This window comes from Mobula birostris, chromosome 9, assembly GCF_030028105.1.
Source record: "Mobula birostris isolate sMobBir1 chromosome 9, sMobBir1.hap1, whole genome shotgun sequence".
In the NCBI taxonomy this organism is placed as follows: domain Eukaryota; kingdom Metazoa; phylum Chordata; class Chondrichthyes; order Myliobatiformes; family Myliobatidae; genus Mobula; species Mobula birostris.
This window is the reverse complement of record NC_092378.1, coordinates 85,549,426-85,570,706: the sequence shown is the minus strand read 5'-3', so window position 1 is coordinate 85,570,706 and position 21,281 is coordinate 85,549,426. Positions and strand designations below refer to the sequence as shown.

Below are 21,281 nucleotides of genomic sequence, written 5' to 3'. Positions count from 1 at the left end.
CCCCTGAGAAATTAGTTTAAACCCTCCCGAACAGCTCTAGCAAACCTGCTTGCAAGGATTTTGGACCCCCTTGCATTTAGGTGTAATCCGTCCCTTTTGTACAGATTGTAGCTTCCCCAGAAAAGATCCCAGTGGTCCATAAATCTGAAACCCTGCCCCCTGCACCAGTTACTCAGTCATACTGTCATCTGCCAAATAATCTTATTCTTGCCCTGGAGGGCCTGTTTTTCAGCTTTCTACCTAGCTTCCTTCAGGATCTGCTCACTTTTCCTACCTACGTCATTTGAGCCAAGGCTTCTGGCTGCTCACCCTCCCCCTTTATAATGCCCTGGATCTTATCCGAGACTTCCCTAACCCTGGCACCTGGGAGGCAACATGACACCCAGGTGTCTCTATCACACCAGCAAAGCCTAGTCTCTATTCCAATGACTTTGGAATCTCCTATCAACAGTTCTCTTCACCTCTGTTCTCTTCTGAGCCACAGCACCAGACTCAATTGCTGCAGCTCCCCCACCAGTAGGTCAAATCGCTCAACAGTACTCAGAGTGGTATACTTATTATTGAAGGGAACAGTCACAGGGGTACTTTACACTGGCTGCCCATTTCCCTTCCTTCTTTTGACGGTCACCTGCCTCCTGTAACCTAGGGGTTATCATTTCCTCAGTTTCCCGTATGGTCATCGAGCCACAGCTCCAGTTCTTTACCATGCTCCCTGAGGAGCTGCAACTTGGTGCAATTGGTGAAACTTATCAAATACCTACTGTACCTTGCCCAAGCTTGATCTTGCCAAAATCTCCCCACTCTTAACACTGGTCTACATAACAATGGCCTCTCCGCTCCCACTGCTTATTTTTATTCACTCATTCTATTGAATCCCGCTTACTGACAGGGCTCAGTCAAATCCCAAAATCTGCCACGAAGCACTGCCTTTTCAATCTTCAGTGCACAGCTAAGTGAAAACTCAGCTCTCTTCTCTTGTTCCCACTAATGATAGTCAATTTGTTTGTCATTGTTTATAATTTTCTGGCTATTTGAATGCATCCTTTTGTCACAGTCCGGATTGGGGTCCCTTTAAACTTAGCTTGTTTATGTTATGATCCGGACCGTTGATTCCCTGTTTTCCCGTGTCTCTCGAGTTTGGTGATTAGAGGCAATTAACATTCCGCTGAATCGGTAGTTTATAGTCTCCGGCTTTCAGCCGTTCGGCGCGGGAGCGTTTGCAAAGTCACCAAGGTATGGCATGCCAATGTCATCTGGCCGGAGCAAGCCTAGTCTCCGCCCAAAGCGAGTGCCGGTAGTTCGCCTTTCCTCACTAGAGCAACCTGGTCAAATTACCTTGCCAAAGCGAGCCTGCAAAGTTTCCTCACCAAGGTGGGTCCGTCACTTAACCCGCCGGAGGGAATCAAGAACCGCTGTCTACTGTTCCCAGGCCGAGTCGAGAGCTCGCCACTACCCGGAGTCTCCAAGTCAAGTCCTGGCTCCGGGGGCATTCAAGTCCCAAGTCAAGTCCTGGCCCTGGCAGCATTCAGGTACCCAGTCAAGTCCTGGCCCTGGCGGCATTCAGGTATCCAGTCAAGTCCTTTCCCTGGCGGCATTCAAGTACCAAGTCAAATTGTGGCCCTGGCGGCATTCAGGTACCAAGTCAGGTCCTGGCCCTGGCGGCTTCCCAGTTCTGAGTCAAGTCCTGGCCCTGGCAGTCTGTGATTCCTGTCCTACCCCCCTGTCTGAATCCCTTCTCTGCCCCTCTCGCCTCTAGCCCTCATGCAGCCCCGCCTGCACTTCGGTCTAGTTCCATCACCGGAGCTAGATAGGTACTGTCTGGTGTTCATTCGTGTTGGTCTTGTCTTGTCTTGTCTTGTCTTGTCCTCGCCTCCGTGGGGTAAGTCAGGCCGTCTTGCCGTTGCTCTGCGGGGGGTCATGTCTTGTCTTGTCTGGTCCTCGCCTCCATGGGGGTAAGTCTGGCCGTATTGCCGTTGCCCCGTGGGGAGTCATGTCTTGTCTTGTCCTCGCCCTCGCCTCCGTGAGGTAAGTCTGGCCGTCTTACCGTCACCCCGCAGGGAGTCATGTCTTGTCGTGTCTTGTCCTCGCCTCCATGGGGTAGGTCAGGCCGTCTTGCCGTTGCCCCGCGGGTGGTCATGTTCTGTCTTGTCTTGTCCTCGCCTCCGTGGGGTAAGTCAGGCCGTCTTGCCGTTGCCCCGCGGAGGGTCATGAGTCCTGGCCCTATGTCCTGTACCCAAGGAGGGGTCCCGGCTCTCTGTTCTGTGTGAGAGTCCTGGCCCTATGTCCTGTACCCAAGGAGGGGTCCCGACTCTGTGTTCTGTGTATGTGTCCATGGTTCCATGTACCTGCTCTCTTGAGACCGAGGCTCTGTGTTCCTATGTTTCTCCTCTCCCTAGCCCATGTCGTGTCCATGCTTGGTTCTGGGGTCCAAGCCCGAGGCAAGACCCAGGTACTGGGTCCTTGCCCAGTCTCGGGCTCGGAGTCCATACCCTAGCCTCTTCATGTCTCCTCTGGTTCTGGGAGCCGATTCCGAGTCCTAGCCCAGACCCTCAGTCCCACCCTAGTAGTAGTCCTGAGTCCTTGTCCAGTTCGCTACTCCTGCTCCTGCCTAGCTCTCCTGATATCGAACAATAAACTAAATTTAATTAACCTCACAAGATGTGTCTTGCATTTGGGTCCACCCTTGCTCCCTGTGCCCCCGCCATTGTGGCACCTTTAAGAAGACTTACTCTGCATGCAGTTATTGAAATCTGTGCAGATATTTAGTAAACATTTGAATACTGTACGATCTTGTGCCATCTTATCAAATATGCACAGATTTTTCACTTAAGATATGATAAGCTTTATTGACCATATGTACATCAAAACATAAAGTGAAATGCGTTATTTGCTTCAAATCAAATCTGTTAGGATTTTGCTGGGCTCATGGCAAGTGTTGCCATGCTTTCAGAGCCAATATAGCATGCCCATAATTCACTAACCCTAACCGAATGTTCAGGGAATGTGGGAGGAAACCCATGCGATCATGGGGTGAATGTACAAACTTCTTACAGATAGTGGGTGAATTGAACCCTGATCTTACAGCTGGCCCTATAATAACGTTACTCTAACTGCTATGCTATCGTCCTACCCAATATACTTGAGCATATTAGCATAGTTACCTCAAGTAAGCAGTGTATGCAGAATTAATGATTTGGAAAAATTGTCTTGCACTGTTGGAGTATCACTATTTGGAACATTAAACAGTGCTTCACAACCAATGCAGTGTACAAAGTGCTGCTGTTGTTATGAGGGAAAGCAAGTATTCATTAATGCTGATGATATTCACACACCACAGGGGAGGACCTGGAAAAATTTGTTATGAATTGCTAAATTAACACTGTGGATTTAAAAAGATGTTCTTGAAAAGAGTGAAACATCTGACATAGAAATAGCTGTATGCTCTAAAGAGTGAACTTCAGAATCATTGTGTGGCCTGCTTCTTCAACCATAAGTAATAAAACAGAAAATGCCAGACACACTTAATCAGGTCAGAGAGTTGCAGAAGCAGAGGTACTGTTTCAGTTCTGGATCCTCTTAGCAGGATTAATTTTCAAATTGGAATTGATCTTCAAAGCCCTCGAAAGCCCCAAGGCTTTGATTGGTATGAATTACAGTAGCACACTTTGCTTTGTGTTCTACCGTCTGTGAAGACTGGCATTGGGCTGAGTCCAGGTGTCATTGGGGCTGGGTTAGTGCGAGCTTGGTTGTTAAATGGAGACTGGCTGGTGTGTTACTCCATATTTCCAGTATCTGCAGTCTTTCTTGTGTCTCCCAGGGTCTTGTCAAGTCGAGCATTTGAGGAGGAGGCAGGGATGATTGGCAGGACATCTAAGCTGTAAGAAAGAATTGGGGTCTCAACTGAGCATTGAGGCCTGGACCAATTCATAGGTCGGTGTTTGGGTTGATTAAGGGATTACAAACAGAGCCAACTGAGCCCAAGCACAGAGGAGTTTATGCTACAGTTTGGGGTTGGGGGTTCAGCAGTTAGGGATAAGGATGAGTGAGGGATTGCTGTAGGTGAGAGATTAGGATTTCTGAGGAATTTGGAAATTGAGGGGTATAGAATAAGGATTGTGTTAATTTGGAGTTGGAAACTCAGTTGATTGGAGGGTTGAAGGGTGAGAATTGTGTGGGTAAATTGGTAAGTTGGTTCATTATAGTTACATGTACCAAGGGTCAGTGAAAACCTTGTTTTGCATGTCATCCATGTACAGTCAGTACACCTAAACAACCAATCACGTGGCAGGAACTCAATGCATAAAAGCAAGCAGATATGGTCAAGAGCTTCAGACCAAATATCAGAATGGGAAGAAATATGATCTAAGTAACTTTGACTGTGAAATGATTATTGCTGCCAGACGGGATGGTTTGAGTATTGCAGAAACTGTTGAACTCCTGGGATTTTCAGGTAGAACAATCTCTGCAGTTTACAGAGAATGGTGCAAAATAAAACATGCGGTGAGTGGCAGTTCTGTTGGTGAAAACACCTTGTAGTGAGTGTGGTCAGAGGAGAATTTGCAGACTGGTTCAAGATGACAGAAAGGCGACAGTAACTCAAATAACCATGTGTTGCAACAGTGGTAAGGAGATGAACATCTCTGAATGTACAACATGTCAAACCTTGAAGTGGATGGCCTACATCAGCAGAAGACCATGAACATACACTCAGTGGCCACTTTGTTTGTACAGGAAGTATCTAAAAAAGTGGCCACTGCATGTAGGCCATTTCATCACATCAGTACATCACGGTAGTACAAAGGAAAAGCAATAACAGAGTGCAGAATATAGTATTCCAGAGAAAGGGCAGTGCAGGCAGAGAATAAGGTGCAAGGCCATGATGAGTAGCTTTTGAGATCGGGAACTCATGGATATTGGTATTACAAGGGGGCTGTGGAGCTGAAGGAGTGGATGTGTATATTGGGATGGCGATTGAGATCCCGGACTAGAATTCCACAATTGTAGTACCGAAAAATAATGTGGACTGAAGTACTCAGTCATGTCATATTGTAAATGAAAGTCATATTCCTTTCTTTTAGAAGTCAGATTTCAGTTGTGAGGCACAGACAAAGTGCTACATATCTAAATTTCCAATCAAATATACATTCATGCATACAGTGACATGCAACCATTCATGGCTCTTGAAGCTGTTCTCCCTCCATTCAGACAAAGAAGAACAAGTCAGTTGAACTTTATTTTTCCTTGGGCAGGACTGTTTAGTGGGGATTTCAACACAGGAGAGCTGTGAACTGCTGGGAACAGCTGTCAGTTTCTGTGTTTGTTTTGTGTGTACAGAAGTTCAGGAAGTTGTACTGTTACGTGAGTTACCATCAATGAACACCAACAGTTTTTCCTCACATAACCTGGACTGTGAAGTAGGTAGGGTAGTGGCAGGGTAATGAAAGCCTGAGGGGAACAGTTACTCCAGCTGAGCTTTGTGAATGCCACCTCCCTCCCATCTGGCATTAATTCAATTTCAAGTTGATTGTCATTTAACCGTATACGTACATGTTCAAACAAAACAATGTTCCACCGGACTAGGGTGCACAATTCAAGACATATAACTTATGCACACCAGATATTAGCACAAATAAATTAACAAATAATAAAATAAAAATCATGTCCTCTGACTTCTGCAATTTTTATTTTAATAACACACATCTAGCTTTTACATTATGGAAAGATAATCTCCCTACTGGCATTATTCCATCATCCAAATCATTGACACACAACTTGAAATGTTCCAGTGCCACTCCTCCCATTCCCCGTAGTTTCGCACTGCCCACCTCTGTGTGTCTCAGCAAACAATACTTCAGGTTTCATCCCCTTTCCTGTGCTGTATCAATACCACCTGTTAATTACAATTTTTAATTGTACTAAATTATAATTATAAATTACATTCCAGTGATTACAATTACGTACTTCAATGCGAGTTTAGGTGAGAAGACAATTTCAATATTTTAAGACTTCCCGGAACCCAATCTTCATTTGTTGAACCATGTCCATGTATTGATGTAACATAAAGTGTATAAACAGTCTTTAAAAGGTCATCAGGAATGAACTTTGGCTGTGTGTTATATTTTTAAAGCTTCCTGGAATAAAACTGATTATCTCTCTCCCTCTCACTGTCCTCTTTCAACCTCCCCTTCCTCTCTTTCCCTTCACCACCTCTCTCCCCCTCTAGACCTCTCTCCCCTCGCTTCCCCCTTGTTCCCCTGTCTCCTCCCTCTCCTCTCTGATTTTCTCTCACTGAATTTCTCATTTTGTTCATATTTTAAACTTGTGAAGAAAGACCTAAGGCACAGCTGTTAACTGAACTGTACCTGTTGAGCAGAAGTTCTGGACTGAATCTGTACTTGTGTTTCCACAGGAACATTGATACTCTGATTGTTGACATCTATCCTGTGCTAGACACGCCAGCCAAACAGGTAATCTGGCAGTTCATCTATCAGCTGCTGACATATGAGGAGCAAGAACATTGTCATCAGAAGATTGCCAGATTCCTTGGGTATAAGGCAGCAGCAGGTGAGATGACTTGATTGAAAAAGGGCAATTTTCCAATTGTACATGGCTGCCAAAGGTGAGTTACTTGTGGAATCTGAGAAAGACATGACTGAACATCACCTTCATTAGAGCTGAGCAAGACAGTGGCCTTTTGTGTTATGGGCTGAACTTGTTCAAGTAACTGTCAAAAATATCACTCCACATTGGAGCGCCAAGAAAATACCTGACATTTTAAATATCAATTCACAGTACTATGCAATATTTTGTAAATACATTTTGGCTAACTGTTCCTATGTATGTTGTACTGGCATCTGACTATCTCAGTGTCTTCAAATTCTCTCAGTCATATGCATTCAGATTCACATATATACAGCAACACATGTTTCTCCTGTCCCACCCTCTTTCTCACCCCTCCCCCATACAAGTCCTCATTTTACTGTCGTCTTCAGTCTGTCTCTCTGAATCTGTGTGTGTGTCTCTCTCTCTCTCTCTCTGTCTCTCCCTCTCCCTCTGCCTCTCTATCTCTCGCTCTGTCTCTGCCTTACTCTCTCTTTCTCTCTCTCTCTGTCTCACTCAGAGCACCTATTTCTCTTTCTCTCTCTGTCTCTCACTCTGTCTCTGTGTGTGTCTCACTCTCTTTCTCTCTCTCTCTGTCTCTCTTTCTGTTTTTGTCTCTCACTCTGTCTGTCTCCCTCTCTTCCTTTCCCCATTTAGTTACTCCATTTCTTGTGGCAGGTTGGTCACCTCCCAGTCCAGTTTTTTCTGCAAATGTAAGAGTATATCTAAATGCCTTGAGATTCACTGTGTCAGTCTCCAGATCCACTGTGAGTCTTATTGTCCTCAAGTTCACAGTACCTCGAGGTTCACTTTATCTTAGTGCCTTTAGCTAACAGGATCACTGTGTGTTAAGATATAATTAGTCCATTCAGCCCATCGAGTATGCTGTACCATTCTATTATGGTTGATTTATTGTACCTCTCAACCCCATTCTCCATAACCTTTGAAGTCCTGAGTAATCAAGAGCCTATCAACCTCCAATTTAAATATACCCAATGTTAGTGCCACTGGAACACTCCATGTTAGTTCCTCTCCATTCACTTTGTGTTTATACCTCTGGGTTTTGTCTGGCTTTGCTTCCTCCCAGTTCACTTTCTCAGAGCTCCTATTTCACTCTCCCTCAGACTTGCAGATTTACTGACTCTCTCCATCCACATTCATGCTATCCTGTTGTATCAAGAGGCATGGTCCAACTCTGTTCAACTACCTCATCAATGATTTTCCTTCCTTCAAAGGTCAGAAGTGAAGACAAGGATGATTGTGCAATGTTCAATTCTATTTACAGCCTGTCATCTCATGAACTAGGAGCAAAATCTCAACAACATTCAGACCTGGTGACATTCACATCACAGAATGCTGGGTAATGGTCATCTCTTTATGCAGGGCAGCTCATTTATGACTAATCTGATTTCTTGAGGGCGTGACAAAGATGATTGATGAAATTAGAGCAATGGATATTGCATACAAGGATTTTAGTAAGCCATTTGACAATGTCCTGCATGGTAGACTCATTCAGAAAATTAGGATGCATGGAATCTATGTTGACATTGCTGATAGGATCAAAAATGGGCTTGCCCATAGAAGACAGTGGATGGGCTGTTCCACATGTATGTTTTTGTACCTTGGTCCCAAGAAATCTGTCTGGTTCCACTGTATCCATGTATGGTTTGAATGACAATTAAACCTGATTTGATTTGGTTTGATTTGATTCAGATTTGATATATGAGTTGCAATGTCTGCCTCCCAGTCTGAACCTCAGTATCTCAGTTTCTATTGGAGGTGGGGGGGGGGTCAATAGAATACTCCTAATAGAGTGATTTCTCCCTTCCTGCTTCTGACTTTCATCCATACTGACTGTAGGCAATCCCCCCACAACGTCTCCATTGACGTTTCTGCAGCTGTGATACCATCCCTGATTACCAATGACACTCGCCCACCTCTTTTATCTTCCTTCCTGTTCCTTTTGAAACATCTACACCTCAGAACATCCAGCAGCCATTCATGCCCTTGTGACAGCCAAGTCTCTGTAATGGCCACAACATCATAGTTCCATGTATTGATCTATGCTCAAAGTTCATTGTCCCTGTTCCTGATACTTCTCATATTGAAATAGACATGTTTCAACCCATCCAAATGACTGCAATTATGCCCCTTCCACTGTTTATCCTTCTTCATAGTTTCTTTATACACTATATCTATCTTTACACCAAATGCACCATCTTCTGACCTATTACTCTGGTTTCCATCCCCCTGCACCAAACTACACCCCCCCCCACCCACACAGCTTTAGCAAATCTCCACCCAAGCGTCACAAGGATATTGATTCCCCCTCAAGTTCAGGTGTAACCCATATTTTTTGTATACCTCATACCTTCTCCAACAGGTATTAACATATTTGAAAATCTGCTCCCTATACCAATTCTGAAGCTACACATTCATCGCCAAATCATCCTATTCTTACCCTCACTGGCACATGGCACAGGCAACAATCCAGAGATTACCACTGTTGAGATCCTGCTTTTCAGCTTCCTGTCTTAGCTCCCCATGCTCTCTCTTCAGGACCTCAACCCTTTTCCTACGTACTTTGTTGGTAGCAATGGTACCAACAAAATGCTCACACTTATCTGTAAGTTCTCACTCACACCCAGGCTGTGACTGTAGACTTCTCATTCTTTTAAAGGAATATTCCATTGTTTGTATGAGAGTGTTTGCAAAAGTTGTCTGAAATAATTATAATGCAGCCATGGTTGTTCTTAGATCTTTGAGTACTTTTAACCCTTGTTCCTACCACAGAGTCTGGAGAAGGAGAGCTGATAAATGAAGGTCCACGCCGTAACTCTGTGCGAAGCTCATCAGTTTACCACGGTAGTGTGCGTACTCGAGTTTCAAACGACAACACAACAAGTATGTATATCTTATGTGTGATTTAAAGCAGGACATGGCCTTGAAGGGGAATCATAGACTTGACCTACCCAACATAATTTTGGTAGAAATTCTTTATTTCAGTACCATCTATACGAGGTCATTGAGAACTTTGTTGCCCTGTTTTCCTAATTCCCTTTCACACACCATCTATTTGCTAGCTCCTGGTAAGCAATGCCTTTATTTAAAAAATTTTAATTCTTTATGAAATCACTCCATGGTATTTCACCCATTCCTTTGTAAATTCCTCTCGCCTAAAGTTATCTGAACATCTTCAGTTTTCTTCAGCATCTTCTATTTTAATTGACCTGCCAATGGCTGTAGTAATTTCAGCTACTAAGATCTTGAGCTCTAGAATAAATATACAAAGTGCTAGAAATATTCAGAGGGTAGTACATGTGGAGAGGAAAATCTGTTACCTTTATCAGAACTGGAAAAGTTGGAAGACAAGTTGTTTTAAGTTGTGGACAGGGTGAGATATGGCAAGGAGAAAAGTGATGTCTGTGATAGAATTATCAACATGACACAATGTTTATGTGGCATCAGTGACAGAGTAAAGAGGGAAAAAACCTGAGAAGAATGTGCTGGAATTAGGGCTGTCAGTACGTTTGGATATGGCCCAAGTGCACAGAGAGAGACACTGAAGCAGGTTGATCGTTCACAGACTTTAATGCGAACAATATTTTAAGGGAAAAGAAAACAATAAATGTTAGGTCAAACGGGGTTGTTAACTGAAACGCTCAAGTAAAAAACTAGATGCAAACACCACAGTTGAAGGAATATTTAAATATAAAATGAATACCGCTAGACTTTAGCGTCAGTCAACTTGACAGTCCACTTTCTCAGGCTCGGCAAAATGCAAACAGACAACGTAACATTGTTGTGTTTTGCTCAAGTCTTGACAAGTGCTACAATGAGAAAAAGGGAGTCAAATATGCCATAACAAAATAATAATTAGCTGACACATGCATATTCACCACTGCAATTACCAAATCTGCTGTGCAACTCGCCTGCAGGGGAACCTAGGCCCTGCAGCAGAGTCTGTGACATGGCATAACTCCTGAGTTCCCTTGGTGCAGCTCCTGAGGCGTGACAGACCTGTGCCCGCTAGAAGTCCCAGATGAACGACTTGTCCAAGATGTCCTTCACCAGGATCTTAGAATGTTCTTCAGCACCATAACTTTCCCAATCCACAAGGTACTGGACCTTATCAAGTACCTGGCAAGATGCTAGGATAGTTTAGACCAGGGAACTATCTACCAAGCAGGGAGGAGGGGAAGGTGGGGTGACTGGGGCCATGAGAGAGGTAGTACGAGCTTGAGCTGGATAACTTGGAACACTGGGCAGATATTCAGTGATGCTGGTAGACGCAATCTATACAAGACCTAGTTGACAGCCTTTTCCACTGCAAACGGTCCCACGTAGAGTGGTGCCAAATTGCGGCTCTCGACTTTCAGGGGAAGATCCCTTGAAGACAACCAGACCTCCTGGCTTGAAAGGCTTCACACATCGGCAAAGCTGATCATCCTGCCAGGCATATTGTTTCTGGGCGCACAACAGAGAAGCCCAGGGTTGTCTCCAGGTGTATTTGTAGCGCTGGATCAGCTATTCAGCATCAATCTGCTAGTCAGGGAAAAGCAGTGGTTGGAATCCTTTCTGGCATTCAAAGGGGAACATACCAGTGGAGGATGGCTGGAGATTATTGTGGGCGATCTCTGCCCAAATCTATTGGGAACTCTAGGATGTGGGATTGGAAGAGGCAAGGCAACGGAGGGTTGTCTCCAACTCCTGGTTCACTCTCTCAGTCTGGCCATTGGATTGGGGGTGGAAACCAGATGAGAGGCTGGCTGTGGCTCTTACAAGAGAGCAGAAAGCCTTCCAAAAGCAGGAAGTGAACTATGGTCCACGATTAGACACTATGTCTTGAGGGAAGCTATGGCACCTGAACACATGTTGAACCATGAGTGTGGCAGTCTCACAAGTTGATGGGAGTTTAGGGAGGACGATAAAGTTTAGGCATCTTGGAGAATTGATCCATAATGACCTAAATAGTAGTGTTTTCATTTGCCAGGGGCAGTCCAGTGATGAAATCCACTGGCGGGGGGGACCAGGGGTGATGGAGCACAGGCAGGACAGGCAGCAGACATAGCAGACTCTCATGATGCTGGTGTGACGATTCGGTCTGAGCTCAGGTAGGACAGACAGATACAAAGTTGTGGGAATCCTGGGACATAGATGGCCACCAAAATTGTCTCTTAATAAACTCCTGGGTCCATTGAATTACCAGATGGCTAGCCAGATGGGAGGAGTGACCCCATTCCAACACTTTGGAACACACCACAGTAGGGACAAACAGGAGGTTCCCCACCTGGGCCTAGGTCCGACTGTTAGGTGGCCCTCATCTCTGCCTCGATTCTTAGATCACCAGAGCAGCAATACTCGAGTGAGGAAGAATGGGCTCTGGATTGGCATTGTCCTCAGATCCGTCGAACTGTCAGTAGAGAGCGCCAGCCTTCGTATTCTTGCTGCCGGGACGATAGGTGAGGATGAAATTAAGCTATGAAGAGAGCCCACTGGGTTTAATGGGAGTTGAGTCCCTTTGCATCCTGAATGTAGAAGAGGTTCTTGTGATCTTTCCAAACCAAGAAAGGATGCTCTGCCCCCTGCAGCCAGTGTCGCCATTCCTCCAGGGCCTCCTTGACAGCCAGAAGTTCCTGGTTCCCAAAATCGTAGTTTCTCTCGGCTGGAGTCAAGTGACAGAAGAGCAAGGCAGAAGGATGCAGCTGGTTATCCGCAGAAGAACGCTGAGAGAGGACAGCTCCAATGCCAACATCAGATGCATCTACCTTGGCTATATATGGCCATGTTGGGTTTGGGTGTTGCAGCACTGGGGCAGTGTTGAAATGTTGCTTTAACTCTGAAAGTGCTTGGTTGGCATTGTCTGTCCAATGGAATCCCGCAGAGGTCCTCCTGGTGAGTGAATTTATCAGACTTGCAATAGAGCCAAAATTCTGGATGAAGTGGCAAAGAAAGTTTGCAAACCCCATGAAGCGCCATAACTGTTCGACTTAGATGGTTGGGCCACTTTGTAAGTGCCTGAACTTTACTAGGGTCCATTTGAACACTGGATGGAGTAAGTATATAGCCCAAAAGTGACACCTGGTCTTTATGGAACTTGTATTTCTTGGGCTTGGTGTACAGATTATTTTTGAGGAGCCCTGTGCACATGCTGGAAGTGTCCCTGGTGTGAGTGGGAATAGTTAAGGATGTCATCTAAATACACAAAAACAGACTGGTTCAACATGTTCCTGAGCACATAGTTAACCAAAGGCCTGGAAAACTAGTGAGGGCGTTAGTGAGATCAAAAGGCATCCCAAGATACTCTTTGTGCCTTTAGAGGGGTTGAAAGCTATCTTCCACTCAACCCCTTCTCTCATATGAACCAGATTGTAAGCATTGTGCAGATCAGTTTTGGAAAACATGATTGCTCCTTGGAGATGTTCAAATGCAGATGCCAGCAGGGGAAGAGGGTAGCGGTTCTCCACAGTGATGTTGTTTAGGGGCTGATACTCAATGCAGGGACGGAGCTTGCCATCCTTCTTGCTCACAAAAAAGAAGCCTGGTCCGGCGAGGTTGACGGATGAATAAACCCTATGGCCAAAGCCTCTTTGATGCATTCCTCCATGGCCAGCATTTCAGAATGAGAAGGGAAAAGAGCTGGCCCCAGGGAGGACTAGAGCCAGGTAGGAGGTCAATGGCGCAGGCATATGGCTGGTGCAAAGGCAGAGAGGTGTCCTTTCTCTTACTGAAGACCTTAAGGAGATCAGCATATTCAGCCGGAATCCCACACAGGTCCACAATGTTAGCTGACACAGGAAGGGATTCATGGAACGGAGCTTGAGCTGGACCCAGACATATAGTCAGAAATGCCGGTCTCCTGCTTTAAGAGAGCAATCGATTCATGGGTTATGTTGAGATAGCCAGGGGAGACCAAGTACCAGTAGCAATTCAGGCGAATCAACCAGACGAAAGGAGAGTTCTTCATTATGGTTTCCTTTGAGCACAAGTTTCGGGGTTTAGTGCAAAGGTGGATCTGGCCAATGCTCAGAGGTTGATCATCCAGGACCTTGACGTTGATCTTTTCTCTTAATTCCTGAGTCAGAACTCACAATCTTTGAGCTAGAGAGATGTCCATGAAATTCCTGGCTGCACCAGAGTCGATAATGAAGTTCATGGGCCTGAGACCCCACAATAAAGAAGCTGTGAGCATTACACAATAGGGGGAAACTGATTGTAGAGAAAACCAACCTGTCCCTGCTAATGGGTATCCTGTTTTACCAGACACTGGGGACATGCTACCTGAAAGTGCCTTGGATCACCACAACAGAGGCTGGAATCTATTCTCCTGTGCCACTGTTATTCCTCCTGAGACAGGTGTATGCATCCCACTTGCATAGGCTCCTCCTGGGTGATGAGGGAGAGGACGAGGAAAGACTGTGATTAGATGACACATAAGAAGTTTGAGACATTTTTTTCCCTGTGGCACTCAGTTACCCAGTTGTCAACTCAAATAGCCAGGTTAATCAGATCATCTAGGCTATCCTGCTCATCACGGACAGCAATCTCGTGCCGGGCCCCTGCATTCAGTTCATGCTGGAAGGCAGTGATGAGGCATCTCTCATTCCATCCCATCTTTACTGCAAGTGTGCAGAATTTGACTGCATAGACCCTCACTCAGTCTTGGCATAGGTCCAGGAGTCGGTGAGCAGCTCCTGGCCCCATACTGGAAGGTCAAAAGCCCTCCTTAACTCTGCAAGTGAAATACTGGAATGACTGGGCTATAGGGTATCCTTGCTCCTGTAAGGCTTTGAACAGCCTGAGTGCAGGTCCACCTAGGAAATTGACCAGGTATGCCAATTTTCGTGCATCATCACCAAAACGACCAGGCTGGGCTTGGAATGTCAGCTCACAATTTGTAATAAAATTCCTGCTGCCATTGGGATCACCAGAGTATCTGCCCAGTGGTAGAATACTTGGTTCCTGTATGGATGTAGGAGTCTGCAGTGGTCTGAAAACAAGTGTCAGTTCCAGACTGGGTGCGGGAGTGGGAGCAGTAGTGGCAGAGGTTGTTGGGGCAGCAGAAAAGGAAGTCCTGCGAGATGCTGGGAGTGGGATTGAGGTGGCCAGAGGCTGCTGAATTGCATTGGCAAGAACATTAATTGCTGTCAGCTGACACTGGCTGTCTGCAGTGAGTTTATGGACAGCGGCTGTGAGAGGGAAAATCGCAGACACCTGACTCTAATTGTCTGCAGTGAGCTGCTGAACAGTTGCTGTGAGGGATGATACCTGTTCTTCCAGATGAGACTGGGCTTGTCAGCACAAGATTATTTGCCTCATTGCTTCAGTAACTTCACTCAGAATAGATTCAATTGCCTGTAGCTTGTCAATGAACCTCAGGGCTAAGGTCAGCTGCTGTCTCTCTGCGGGGTCCATCTGTGTGTGGCCAAGACTTGCTATCAGTATGGCCCAAGTGAGGTTGGGGGGGGGGGGAGAGAGGGAGAGAGAGAGAGGCACTGAAGTGGGTCGATTGTTCATAGACTTTAATGTGAATGATATTTTAAGGAAAAAGAACACAATAAATGCTAGGCAACAGGGCTGTTAACTAAAGCTCTCAAGTGGAAAACTAGATGCCAACATCACAGCTGAAAGGAATATCTAAGTATAAAACAAATACTGCCAGTCTTCAGCGTCCGTTGACTCGATAGCCCACTTTCTCAGGCAAGGCCAAATGCAAGCAGGCAGTGTAACGTTGTTGTGCTTTGCTCAAGTCTTGACAAGCGCTACAACAAAAAGAAGGGAGTTAAATACAGACATAATGAAATAATAATTAGCTGACATGTGCATATTCATGAGGGCAATTGCTGAATTTCCTGTGCAACCGGCCTGTGGGGGCATGTAGACCCTGCAGCATAGTTCATGGTTGTGACAAAGGCAGATGATGGAAATATGGCTGGAAATCTAGAGCAACACACACAAAATGCTGGAGGAACCCAACAGGTCAGGCAGCAAATCTAGAAATGAATAAACATTTCAGGCTGAGATACCATATAACAATTACAGCATGGAAACAGGCCATCTCGGCCCTTCTAGTCCATGCCGAACTCTTACCATCAGGACTCAGCCCTTCTTCAGGGTATCAGCTGAAACATTGACTATTTATTCATTTCCATAGATGCTGCCTGATTCACTGACATCCTCCAGCAGTTTGTGTGTGTTGCACTGTGTTATATTACTGGCAGCTCTAACACAGGTAGGCAAGGATGGTTATCTAAAACTGGTGTGGGTATTGGTTTATTATTGTCTCATATACCAAGATACAGTGAAAAGCTTGTGTTGCATACTGTTTGTATAGATCAAATCATTTACAGTTTTTTGAGCTAGAATAAGGTAAAACAATAAAGTGTAGAAGCTATCAAAATGTTTGTGGGGAACATGAGAAGGAACTTCTTCACCCAGAGGGTGGTGAGAGTGTGGAACAAGTTACCAGCAGAAGTGATGGATGCAAGTTCGATCTCAATACCTATTTATTTAGTTATTCATTCAAGAGAACTTTGGATAAGTATATGGATGGGAGGGGTGTTGGAGGTCTATGGTCCAGGTGCAGGGTGATAGGACTAGGCAGAATAATAGTTCAGAGCAGACTAAGTAGGCTGAAGGGCTTGCTCTGTGCTGATGTATTCTATGACTATGTAAAATGGCAATGTTGATAAAGTGCAAGATCATATGAAGGTAGGTAGTGAGGTCAAGGGGTCACTTCATGTATCTAATAACAGTGGAATACTTTATACTTTATAGTTTATACTTTATACTTTATTGTCGCCAAACAATTGGTGCTAGAAGGTACAATCATCACAGCAATATTTGATTCTGCACTTCACACTCCCTGGATTACAAATATTAAATATTGTAAATATTAAAAATAGTTAAAATTAGTAAATATTAAAAATTTAAATTATAAGTCATAAATAGAAAATAGAAAAATGGGAAGTAAGGTAGTGCAAAAAAAACCGAGAGGCCCGTCCGGATATTTGGAGGGTACGGCCCAGATCCGGGTCAGGATCCGTTCAGCAGTCTTATCACAGTTGGAAAGAAGCTGTTCCCAAATCTGGCCGTATGAGTCTTCAAGCTCCTGAACCTTCTCCCGGAGGGAAGAGGGACGAAAAGTGTGTTGGCTGGGTCGTGTCCTGGCAGCACTACTCCGACAGCGTGCGGTGTAAAGTGAGTCCACAAATGAAGAAAAGCATTCTATATACTTACTTTCAACAGCTTTAAGTACCTATTCTGATAGCTTTAAAGATCCATGGACAAAGATGCCCAGGTCTTCCTGTTCCTTCTCATATCTAGTATCATATCATTTATCGTAAAGACTCTGGGCCTGAATCCACCGTCAAAGACTCTGAACCCTTTAGTACTTTAATTACAATGCTAATCCTATCCAATATTCCAAGCATTTTACCATGACTACAACATCAGCATTGTATTCTCTTTCGTAAAGAAGACAGCTCTGTATCCATTGAGAACTTTTTATTCTACAGGTAATTACCTTTTATATCTGTAATGTGCCTGAGGCTAACCAGCTTTTTATGTACTTACAAAACTGTCAGATTTTCTTTGATTTTGATTTTGAGTAATCGTGACTTTTGACCTTTTCTTTGAGAACAGGAATTGCCTCTTTTCTCTCCCACTTCATTTGAGTGTGATTCATCCAACTACCCCACCTACGTACTCTCTACCCCATCACTTCACCTTCCCAACTCTTCCCTGGGAATCAGTTGATTTCCTCCACTAACGCTGCCAGAACTTTTAATGGAATAGCCTCTGGCTAACAAAGTAGCACAAGATGTCGTACAGCCTTGTGTGAAATACAATTTGGTTGCTGGAGGCAGTCCTTTTAAGTAGCTGCTGTATTATGTACATTTTTATGTGATATATGATTTCTAACCCTGTGTATTTGGTTTGATTTATTATTAACTGCATTAATGTTCACAAACAAGAGAAATTTGCAGATGCTGGAAATCCAAGCAACACACACAAAATGCTGGAGGAACTCAGCAGACCAGGTAGCTTCTATGGAAAAGAGTCCAGTCGATGTTTCAGGCCAAGACCCTTCTTCAGGACTGGAGAAAAAAGATGAGGAGTCAGAGTTAGATAGTGGGGTGAGGGGCAGGAAGAAACTCAAAGTGATAAGTGAAACTGGGAGGGGTTGGAGGGGTGAAGTAAAGAGCTGGGAAGTTGATTAGTGAAAGATTTACTTGTATAAACACCATCCCCTTCTCTCAATTCCACTGTCTCTGTCACATCTGTTCTCGGGATGAGGCTTTTCATTCTAGAACTAAGGAGATAGCCTCTTTTTTTTAAAGAAAGGGGCTCCTCTTCCTTCACCATCAACGCTACCCTCAACCCCATCTCTTCCATTTCATGCACGTCCACCCTCACCCCATCCTCCCAACACCCCACCAGGGATAGAGTTCCTCTTGACCTCCCCTACCACCCCACTAGCCTCCATGTCCAGCATATAATTGTCCATAACTTCCGCCATCTCCAATGGAATCCCACCATCAAGCACATCTATCCCCCCCCCCCAACTTTCTACTTTCCGCAGGGATCGCTCCCTATGCGACTCCCTTGTCCATTTGTTCCCCCACCCCACTAATCTCCCTCCTGGCACTTAACCTTGCAAGCAGAACAAGTGCCACACCTGCCCCACCTCTCTCTCTCTCTCTCTCTCTCTCTCTCTCTCTCTCTCTCATTCAGGACCTCAAACAGTCCTTTCAGGTGAGGTGACACTTCACCTGTGGGTCTTTTGGCGTCACCTATTGCACCCAGTGCTCTCGGTATATTGGTGAGACTTGACATAGATTGGGAGACCCTTCATTGAGCACCCACGTTCTGTTGGCCAGGAAAAGCGGGACCTTCCATTGGCCACTCATTTTAATTCCACTTCCCATTCCCCCTATAACACGCATATAACATACCTCCTCTATTGTCGCGTTGTGGATGCACTCAAATTGAAGGAGCAACACCTTATATTCTGTCTGCGAAGCCTCCAATCTAATGTTATGAACATTGATTTCTCAAACTCCCCCCCCCCCTTTTTTATTCCCCATCCTCTTTTCCCTTTTCACTTTATCTCCTTGCCTGCCCATTGACTTCCTCTGGTGCTCCTCCCCCTTTTTCTCATTCCATGTTCTCTGTCCTCTCCTACTAGATTCCTCCTTCTCCAACCCTGTATCTATTTCACCAATGAACTTCCCAGCTCTTTACTTCACTCCTTCGTCTTCCAATTTCACCTGTCACCTTGTGTTTCTTCCTCCCCTCCCCCCACCTTCTAACTCTGACTCCTCACCTTTTTTACTCTAGTCCTGCTGAAGGGTCTCGGCCCAAAATGTCAACTGTACTTTTCTCCCCATAGACGCTGCCTGTCCTGCTGAGTTCCTCCAGCATTTTGTGTGTGTTGCATTAATGTTTGTTCTGTTTGTGATTCAGTTTGTTACTTCAGGAAACAGGATTATTTTCTAGTCCATGTCTGAAGTCAGGCATGGGGTTGAATTTCTGAATTACAGTGAATTTGATAAAAAGTACATTGTTTAATGAGAACACGCCATTTGAGTCCTGTCAGCCTCTCCCAAGATTTAGCAATTAAACTGATTTATGTTAAGAGAAGAATGCATCACTGTTCATTTCAAGAAGAAATATATACCTTGGCAGTCAACCATAAAAGCAATTTATGGAGGAATTCAAGAGACTTTGTAAAGCACCAGTTCCTATTACCTGCCAGTACAAATCTGGGTCTCTAAATTTTTCAGGGGCCACTGGGAGGTTCATTCAAGGCCTTGAGAGATTTTTAGGGGTTTGTTTGGCAATGATTGTTATCAATAAAGTCAGGCTTATGTTGATGTTCCTGACACCTTAGAGTTCTGCAGACATCTGTTTGTTTAATGTAGCAAATCTTTTACACTCAGTTGAGAGCTAAGATTATCTCACTTTAATGTCATATCCAAAGCCAGCATCTCTACATTCCCTATGTACTGCAGTTGAATGCCATTCTGGATTTAATGCTCAATTCTCTGGAACTAAACCTTACCGCGTAAATTTCCCACTGATAAACCCCACATACTTCAATGCAAACCTTGTAATGTAACTTGCTATAACCCTTTCCAAGTGCCTTACCAGATTTACATACCTGTTTTATGCAGGAGGCCCAGAGAATGCACCCGATGTTCATACACACCTAACTCCTGCGGAGCGACAATCAGGAGATGGCACATCTCTACCGGAAACGCCTAACTTGAGAAACGTGAGTGGTTATGGTCTAATGCATTTTCAGCCATATCCTTGTGATGTATTTCTCAGGTCACACCTGCCTCCCAATGATTCCCATATCTTTCTCTATCTAAGCAACACACACAAAACTGTAATCTGTAGAACTTGTTGCCATGGAGGCCAGGTCATTGGATATATTTAAGGCAGAGGTTGATAGATTCTTGATTAGTCAGAAGATAAAGGGTTATGGGGAGAAGACAGGAGATTGTGGCTGAGAGGGAAATGGATCAGCCATAATGAAGTGGCAGAGTGGACTCGATGGGCCAAATAGCCTAATTCTGCTCTTATATCTAATGGTCTTATGTCTCTTCATTTTCAAAAACGCTGGTGGAACGCAGCAGGCCAGGCAGCATCTATAGGAAGAGGTACAGTCGATGTTTCAGGCCGAGACCCTTCGTCAGGACTAACTGAAAGAAGAGATAGTAAGAGATTTGAAAGTGGGAGGGGGAGGGGGAGATCCAAAATGATGGGAGAAGACAGGAGGGGGAGGGATGGAGCTAAAAGCTGGAAAGTTGATTGGCAAAAGGGATATGAAACTGGAGAAGGGAGAGGATCATGGAACAGGAGGCCTAGGGAGATTGGAAGGGGGAGGGGAGCACCAGAGGAAAATGGAGAGCAGGCAAAGAGTGATTGTGAGAGGGACAGAGAGAGAAAAAAAGAGAAAAAAAGGAGATAGATAGATAAATAAATAAAGGGTGGTGTGAGAACGGGAGGAGGGGCATTAACGGAAGTTAGAGAAGACAGTGTTCATGCCATCAGGTTGGAGGCTATCCAGCTGGAATATAAGGTGGTGTTCCTCCAACCTGAGTGTGACTTCATCTTGACAGTAGAGGAAGCCATGGATTGACATATCAGAATGGGAATGAGATGTGGAGTTAAAATGTGTGGCCACTGGGAGATCCTGCTTTCTCTGGTGGGCAGAGCGTAGATGTTCAGTGAAACGGTCTCCCAGTCTGCGTCAGGTCTCACCAATATATAGAAGGCTGCATCGGGAGCACCGGACGCAGTATATCACCCCAGCCGACTCACAGGTGAAGTGTCGCCTGACCTGAAATGAGTGTCTGGGGCCCTGAATGGTGGTGAGGGAAGATGTGTAAGGGCATGTGTAGCACTTGTTACGCTTACAAGGATAAGTGCCGGGAGGGAGATCGGTGGGAAGGGATGGGGGGGACGAATGGACAAGGGAGTCGCATAGTGAGCGATCCCTGTGGATAGCAGAAAGAGGGGGGAGGGAAAGATGTGCTTGGTGGTGGGATCTCGTTGGAGGTGGCGAAAGTAACAGAGTATTATATGTTGGACCTGGAGGCTGGTGGGGTGATAGGTAAAAAAAGGGGCTTCCCTTCCTCCACCATCAATTCTGCTCTCAAATGCATCTC

The 21,281-nt window shown here is 45.0% G+C and overlaps 1 protein-coding gene across 1 annotated transcript in view; it reads left to right on the top strand.

Moving 5' to 3' along the window:
* The window catches only part of LOC140202421 (delphilin-like), a 366,191-nt gene that overhangs the window by 284,998 nt on the left and 59,912 nt on the right, over positions 1-21,281 (top strand). Inside the window, exons 8-10 of the mRNA XM_072267289.1 lie at positions 6,410-6,564; positions 9,394-9,504; positions 19,779-19,879. Of these exons, the coding sequence (XP_072123390.1) occupies positions 6,410-6,564; positions 9,394-9,504; positions 19,779-19,879 (367 nt within the window). The remainder of the gene's footprint in view (positions 1-6,409; positions 6,565-9,393; positions 9,505-19,778; positions 19,880-21,281) is intronic.